General features: G+C 55.4%; 1 protein-coding gene across 1 annotated transcript in view; it reads right to left on the reverse strand.

The window, feature by feature from the left end:
* gapdhs (glyceraldehyde-3-phosphate dehydrogenase, spermatogenic) overlaps nucleotides 1-8,101 on the reverse strand; it is an 18,959-nt gene extending 10,858 nt beyond the window's left edge. The window contains exons 1-4 of the mRNA XM_072470070.1: nucleotides 7,956-8,101; nucleotides 2,829-2,886; nucleotides 2,425-2,521; nucleotides 1,848-1,954 (exon numbers count right to left, since the gene is read on the reverse strand). Coding sequence (XP_072326171.1) covers nucleotides 1,848-1,954; nucleotides 2,425-2,521; nucleotides 2,829-2,857 — 233 coding nt within the window. The 5' untranslated portion in view covers nucleotides 2,858-2,886; nucleotides 7,956-8,101. The remainder of the gene's footprint in view (nucleotides 1-1,847; nucleotides 1,955-2,424; nucleotides 2,522-2,828; nucleotides 2,887-7,955) is intronic.
* Nucleotides 8,102-8,417: the final 316 nt, after the last annotated feature.

Here is an 8,417-nt window from a genome sequence, read left to right on the forward strand (position 1 = left end):
GCTCCAGGACAGCGCAGGAAAGATCTTCCTCCTCGAGTCTCTAAAGGTTAGGCAGGATTAGGGGGATGCGGAAGGCGGGGGAAATAGTGGGCCTGGGCAAGGTGCTCTTTCAGAGGATCGGTGCAGATCCGATGGGCTGAATTGCCTCCTTCTGTGCTGTAGGGATTCTATGATTCTACGAACCCTAACCCTGGGAGGTAAAAACCCCCTCATCCCGGGACCACTCTGGTAAATCTCCCTCCATAACCCTCTCGAAGGCCCAGCGCATCCTTCCCAAATTGCGGTGGCAGCCAGGACCGAGCTCCTGTCAGGCTTCAAACCAGAGGCAACTGAAGGAGTGGATGGATGGGAATTCTCTCACCGAGAGATTGAGAGCACATGTGTGCCCTAGAACTGGGCCATACATCAGGGCGGTGGGAGAGTAGTCTAAAGCTCTCTTCCCCTGTTGCGGCCTATCACGGATTAGCCTCTGGGCTCACGCGAGCAGCGACAAAAGATAAAAAAGACAAGAGGGAGCTCAATCGCCATGGTGACAAAGCTCTCAGGAATGCCAAGGCCTCGTCCTCACTGGAAGCTGCATACAAAATCGATTAAATCAGCTCGAGCAGGATAGACACTCGCATCCCCCCTCGGGTGATGAGTTGCTGCTGTGTGCAGTGACCTGGAGAGGACAGCGATGATCAGCAGCATCTCAGGTGGTGCCTTCAGTAGGCCCGCCCCCTTGTCCTCCAAAGCTGAAGGAAGGTCGAGTCACAGTTTAAAATCTCAACTGAGTCAGGCAGGTGGTGCGGAAAAGCAAAAAGAGCAAACGATATGGAAAAATAAGATTGGCCGCGTGGTCAACAGCGAGGGAGGAAAGTTGTAGGTATACAGGTCGGCGTCGGGTGTGTGTGTGTGTGTGTGTGGGGGGGGGGCGCATTGGTAAATGATTAGAAATCCAAGAGGAAAAAAAAGTGTGAATACATTTCAGGGTAAAAGCGATACAGGGCAAGCAAATCCGCCATAAAGAATGGCTTTGAGAAGTGCAAAGCAACGGAGGGAGATATCCCAAAGGGTGCATGGGTCAGGTTGATTGGCTGTGCTGGAATATTCCCTTGATGAGCAAAGATGTGCAGATTAGGTGGATTGTCTGTGTCAAATTGCCCCTCACGTGTCCAAAGATGTGCAGGTTATGTGGGGTTACGGGGTTAGAGTGGGGTGGGAAAGCAGGAGGAACGGGCCTCAGTAGGGTGCTTTTTGAGAGGACCTGTGCTGAGCCGATGGGCCAATGGACTTCTCCACCCACCATATGGATTCCAGAGCCCCGACTGGACAGCGAGATCAGGTGGGCCCTGAGCAGACACACCCATAGGCCAAGGCCTACAGCACCCACAAGCCAGGAGGTCGTGTTCGAACTGCGTACAGAACACCTTTCAGGCCACAGCTAGAGAACTGCGTACCGTCCTGGTCACCACGAGGTGCAGAGGGGGACAGGAATCCCCACATCCCAGTTTTAAAAAAAAAACATTCAGCGGGGAGCCGCAGGGCTAAGGAGTCGAGCACAACAAGGTGGGAGGAGACTGGACTGCACTTCACCGGCAGGCAAACAGAGACTGGACTGCACTTCACCGACAGGCAAACAAGAGACTGGACTGCACTTCACCGACAGGCAAACAGACAATGGGCAGAATGGGCTCTCGAGTCATGGTTTTGCTAGAATTTCGGAGACCCCAACTCCGAGAGAGGTGGGCACAAAGGCCGGCCAACAGCTTCAGTCCCGAGCGGGCAGTGCCCCCGGGAGGTCAGCGTCACCTTCCCGGGGCCCATCAGAATCCAGTTACTTCCCTAACCCCTCACCAATTACTTACCACTGGAAGACAGAGATCGGCTGCCCATCCACCACCAGCTTGCCATCATCCACCTGCACCTCGCCACGGTAACGGCCGTGTGTGGAATCATATTTGAACATGTAGGCCTAAAGGAGAGCCACTGTCAGGTCAGGTATCAAACTCACTCTCCCGTCAAGAATTTGCCTCCTTCCAAAAAAACAACCCCCTCCCCACCCCAGGTGCCCTCCTCCAACAGGCAGGAATTCCACGCAGCAGAATGGATAACAGGCCACAGGTGGCTGGGGTGCAGAGGGTGTGAGGCAATCCTTCTGCCACTGCCCCAGGAGCATCAGCTGGACCAGTGTTGGGACACCCCCGACCTGCCAACCCGCGCCCTGCGCAGGCAAACAAGGAGGAAACCGAGCATGGTGCAGAGAGAGCTTCCAGAGTTTCCGTGGGGGCCTCAGCCAGTCTGCAAAGTTTTACAACAAAAAGTCCCGGGGACGCAACGGAGGTTATGGGGATGGGCGGCATCTACCTCCCAACATATCAAATCCCACCCAAGCGACCCACCCACTATCTCCGCCCCTCTCACTTACGTAGCAATTGTTCTTACCATGTAGTTCAGATCGATGAAAGGGTCGTTGATGGCCACAACACTAATCCCCTTGTCCAGACATGCCCGCAGGACCAACCGTCCAATCCGGCCAAACCTGCAAAGATACAGGTGACCGAGTGAGCAAACATATCATCAGAGGTCAGCGACGCTATCTGAACTTTCAACTTTATCCAACCCTTCACAAAACGCACATCTTAAAGACTCACTAGTGGGTACAGATACCAATAGGATCTTTCCACTTGTGTCCGGGGAGGGGGTAGTGTGAAGAGCAGGGAGAGGAAAGAAATTTCCAACTAATTGGATAAAGCTTTCAGTCAGCACAGAAACATGGGCCGAATGGCCTCCTCCTGGGGCATGCTCTGACCCTTTGAACATCAAACAGTTGTAATTTCATCATTTACCCATTAATCCCGACAGCCAGGTCTCCCATTGTAGACTTTCAAAGTGATTCAGGTAAATCTGGAAGACAAGACCAAACATTTTTTATTTAAAGTGATTAAACAAGACATTCTTGCAAAGCCAATCAAAAAATTAACACCCATTTATACAGTCTGCATTTCCACCTCCAAACTTCATCATGTGGGCTTAATAGACAATATGTAGACTCTGGACTTCACTGAAACACAGCAATGTGTCTCCATTGAGTACTTTCATGAAATACAACACACCAAACACCAGGTGTTACAGAGGAGTGTGACAGCAATGCAACAGCCACAGGTAAAGGGGCGGTGGTTAGGGAGCATTTTAAAAACGGGAGCACGAGAGGGCTAGAGAAGGTAGATAGGGAGAGTTGTAGGGGCAGGAGGAGGCAAGAGATAGTGAGGGACTGGACGTTACAGAGATAGGGAGGGTTGTCGGGGCTGGAGAGAGTGTTGTAAGGGCTAGAGGAGGTTACAGAGAAGGGAGGTTTATAGGGACAGGAGATAGGGAGGGAGGGAGACACTGCATTTTTGTTTTAAAAAAAGAGGCACTGCCAAGCCGGGAGACAACACCTGCCTCTTAGCAAGGGGTGAAGGGAGGGAGTTAGGCCACGGAGGCTGTAGGTTTTTCGGAAGCAGAGGCAAGCACCTCAGCGGCCGATGAGCTGAGACAAGTGGAGTCAGGTGGTGGCGGTGCCATTTTACACTGTCCTGCCAGCCTTGACAAAATGCCGGATGACAGGAGATGATTCAGCAGCAACAGCAAGGAGAACGTTCTCATTCTCACTGTCGCATCGTCATCCAAACAGCATCCGGAGTCACGGAAAAACCATGTCAGCTCCCCAGAGACTCTCTCAACAGCTACCCGACCCCCCACCCAGAGGAGGCAAGCACATCCTAATCTTTAAAAAATAAATAGTGAATTGACCGGCTCATTCATCACGGACACTTTTTCCAAGTGGTTTTTTTCCATATAAAAAAAAAGAAAAAGCCATTAGGGGTGGCTTGCTGCAGCACAGCTGATAGGATCCCGCTGTGCGCTGATTGGGGGTCGTTGCGTTTCTGACACGACTGCCCATTGCCACCGGCTGTGAACCAGTCCGCGATGCCCAGCACAATTCGCAAACGTACATTTCTCTTAAAGAACCTCGGATTAAAAAAACGCTTCAGGGGAAAGGAAGCTGCTGTAAACCACTGGGCAAGGCAGAGAGTGAGGGGGCACGCACACAGACAGGGGCACCCACACAGACAGGGGCACCCACACAGACAGGGGCACCCACACAGACAGGGGCACCCACACAGACAGGGGCAGCAGGATGAATGATAAAATCAGACAGCAAGGCGACAACTGAAAAAAAGGTAGGTGCTTAGCTGACGCAGATCGTATGATCTCGACGTTAATCCTCAGGACGTGCACAGAGGAAGGTAACAATGTGTCAAGTCTACACAGACAAGTGACACAGACAGTGAGGGATTGTTTCGAACGAGGAATACATTGTATTGCTCAGAGGAGGATTTACAGTCTGTGGGAACAGTCACAAAACATCTCCGCTGGGGATTCTAAATCGGCCATCCCTATGCTGGGCCAGACGCTGAAACTCCCTCCCTCCCCCAAATGGTACTGTGGGTGCAAGGTGACATCTCACCCTATCAAGCAGCAGGTAGGGATGGGCAAAAATCTCTGGGCCAGCCAACGATGTCCTAAATACATACATCGAAAACAGGAACAGGAGGCGGCCATTCGGCTCTTCGAGCCTGCTGCACCATTAATATGATCATGTCTGATCATGGAGTTCAATACCCTGATCCTGCCTCCCCCCCGCATCCCACTACCACCACCACCATATCCCTGGATCCCTTTACCCCAAGAGCTATATCCAATTCTTTCTTGAAATTACACAACGTTTTGGCCTCAAATACTTTCTGTGGTAGCGAATTCAACAGATTCACCGCTCTGGGTGAAAAGCTTTCTCCTCACCTCAGACCGAAAAGGTTTGCCCCATATCCTCAAACTATGACCCCCTAATTCTGGGCTCCCCCACCATCGGGAACGTTCTTTCTGAATCTACCCTGTCTAATCCGGTTAGAATTTTGTAAGTTTCTGTGAGATCCCCTCACTCCAAGCTCCAATGAATAAAATCCGAACCGATTTAGTTTCTCCTATGACAATCTGGCCACCCCAGGAATCAGCCTGGTAAACTTTTGCTGCACTCCCTCCGTAGCAAGGACATCCTTCCTCTGATAAGGAGACCAAAACTGCACACAACACTCCAGGTGCGGCCTCACCAATGCCCATAATTGCAGCAAGATATCGCTGCTCCTGTACTCGAATCCTCTCGCAATGAAGGCCAACATTAATTTTATTTAAAACACACAGCAAGGGCAGACACGCACAGCACTTTTGTATCCCAAGGGCAATTCACCTTGAGGAGAACTTGCACAACTCAACATTCCAAAATTAAACTGAACCCAAGCATCACGTCAACCACACCTTTCGCTTTTCAATTGTGACTTTTTGTCAGTCAACCATCGCACATTAACCTCAACATTTGCAAGGTGATGGAGAGAAGTGTTGGGGCCGGACAGCGGGACTAACTGGGCAGCTCTTTCACAGGGCTAGCACCCGCTCAAATGGGCTTCTCCTCCGCAAAAACTGCCCAGCGAACCCGAAAGACAGCTTGTGGGCGAGGTGCCAATTGAAAAAAATCTATTTTGCAAGCTGCAGGAATTAAAGATTAATTTTGCTCCTGCGATTAACCCCACTCAAGGGATAAAACACACTCTAGGTCACCTGCTGACCCAGATTCTCAACCTACAGAGTAAGGCGGCACCATCAGACCCACATCCCTCACAGCCCACACCCACCTCCCCTCACCGCCCACATCTACCCCATTCCCCCTCCATCCCTCACAGCCCACACCCACCTCCCCTCACCGCCCACATCTACCCCATTCCCCCTCCATCCCTCACAGCCCACACCCACTCCCCTGACCGCCCTCATCTACCACACTCCCCCTCCATCCCTCACAGCCCACACCCACTCCCCTGACCGCCCTCATCTACCCCACTCCCCCTCCATCCCTCACAGCCCACACCCACTCCCCCTCCATCCCTCACAGCCCACACCCACACCCCCTCCATCTCACAGACCACACCCACTCCCCTCACCACCCTCATCTACCCCACTCCCCCTCCATCTCTCACAGCCCACACCCACTCCCCTCACCACCCACACCCACCCCCACCCCACGCCCCCATTCCATCTCACACAGCCCACACCCCCAACCTTCTCCAGAGGCCTCAGCTTCCAGGACAGAATGGGGACTGGGGGTGGGGTTAAATCTGCTATTCAGACACACACTGGGGTGTTAATGCTGCAAGGTTTAATCTGTCACAGGTTATTTATAACTGCCGCATATCACTGCAGTTCTTCATCCCATTCCCCAGAACCACCTCCTCCAGCTCTCCCCCACCCCCCTCCCTCCTCCACCAGCATTTAACAGACCCCATCTCTCTCCAGTATTCCCCCGCTTTCTCTCTCTACCATCACCGTATCCACTCTGAGCCATCTTCTGCATTTCCCCAAACTCTCCATCTGTCCTGCCCCCAACCACGGATTTAAACCACCGCCGACATCAATTCCCCCCACATACCACCCCTATATTTTAATTTCTCACCCCATTCCTTGCACCTGCTCTGCCCCCCCCTTCCATCTAGCCAGTACTCACTCGGTCTTCCCCTACGCCCACCAGTCTCTTCTTTTCCATCCACATCCCACAGCCCAGTCCTCGGTCAGCACTGACCCCAGTCTCCCTGCCCTCGGTCAGCAGTCGCCCCGGTCTCCCTGCCCTCGGTCAGCAGTCGCCCCGGTCTCCCTGCCCTCGGTCAGCAGTCGCCCCGGTCTCCCTGCCCTCGGTCAGCACTCGCCCCGGTCTCCCTGCCCTCGGTCAGCACTCGCCCCGGTCTCCCTGCCCTCGGTCAGCACTCGCCCCGGTCTCCCTGCCCTCGGTCAGCACTCGCCCCGGTCTCCCTGCCCTCGGTCAGCACTCGCCCCGGTCTCCCTGCCCTCGGTCAGCACTCGCCCCGGTCTCCCTGCCCTCGGTCAGCACTCGCCCCGGTCTCCCTGCCCTCGGTCAGCACTCGCCCCGGTCTCCCTGCCCTCGGTCAGCACTCGCCCCGGTCTCCCTGCCCTCGGTCAGCACTCGCCCCGGTCTCCCTGCCCTCGGTCAGCACTCGCCCCGGTCTCCCTGCCCTCGGTCAGCACTCGCCCCGGTCTCCCTGCCCTCGGTCAGCAGTCGCCCCGGTCTCCCTGCCCTCGGTCAGCAGTCGCCCCGGTCTCCCTGCCCTCGGTCAGCAGTCGCCCCGGTCTCCCTGCCCTCGGTCAGCAGTCGCCCCGGTCTCCCTGCCCTCGGTCAGCAGTCGCCCCGGTCTCCCTGCCCTCGGTCAGCAGTCGCCCCGGTCTCCCTGCCCTCGGTCAGCACTCACCCCGGTCTCCCTGCCCTCGGTCAGCACTCGCCCCGGTCTCCCTGCCCTCGGTCAGCAGTCGCCCCGGTCTCCCTGCCCTCGGTCAGCACTCGCCCCGGTCTCCCTGCCCTCGGTCAGCACTCGCCCCAGTCTCCCTGCCCTCGGTCAGCACTCGCCCCAGTCTCCCTGCCCTCGGTCAGCACTCGCCCCGGTCTCCCTGCCCTCGGTCAGCACTCGCCCCGGTCTCCCTGCCCTCGGTCAGCACTCACCCTGCCCTCGGTCAGCACTCACCCCGGTCTCCCTGCCCTCGGTCAGCACTCACCCCGGTCTCCCTGCCCTCGGTCAGCACTCACCCCGGTCTCCCTGCCCTCGGTCAGCACTCACCCTGGTCTCCCTGCCCTCGGTCAGCACTCACCCTGGTCTCCCTGCCCTCGGTCAGCACTCACCCTGGTCTCCCTGCCCTCGGTCAGCACTCACCCTGGTCTCCCTGCCCTCGGTCAGCACTCACCCTGGTCTCCCTGCCCTCGGTCAGCACTCACCCTGGTCTCCCTGCCCTCGGTCAGCACTCACCCTGCCCTCTGTCAGCACTCACCCTGGTCTCCCTGCCCTCGGTCAGCACTCACCCTGCCCTCTGTCAGCACTCACCCTGGTCTCCCTGATCTCAGTCACCGCTCGTTCCAGAATCTCCGCAGTTTCAGCGCCTTTGCTGCAGGATCGAATTTATAACCCAGAATCTGCGCTGACGTCGGACGTTGCCAGGCGATCGGAAGTCGCAAGTTCCCCGCCCCTAACGCGGGGCAGGCCGGGAATTGTAGTTTCGCAAACTTCCAAAGACAGACTTTGAGAGTAAAACAGAGGCAGAAAGAGAGAAAGAGACAGAGACGATGAGAGAGACAAGAGAGAGGGCGGAGGCACAGAGAAAAAGAGAGAGATAGTGAGAGAAAGATATATATCTATATAAAGAGAGATAAAAATGGAGAGAGCCAGAGAGAGAGGCAGACAGAGAGAGGGAGGCAGGCAGAGAGGGGGAGGCAGAGAGGGGGAGGCAGACAGAGAGGGGGAGAGAGACAGAGAGGGGGAGAGAGACAGAGAGAGATAAAAAATGGA

Source organism: Scyliorhinus torazame, chromosome 12 (genome assembly GCF_047496885.1).
Source record: "Scyliorhinus torazame isolate Kashiwa2021f chromosome 12, sScyTor2.1, whole genome shotgun sequence".
Taxonomy (NCBI): Eukaryota; Metazoa; Chordata; class Chondrichthyes; order Carcharhiniformes; family Scyliorhinidae; genus Scyliorhinus; species Scyliorhinus torazame.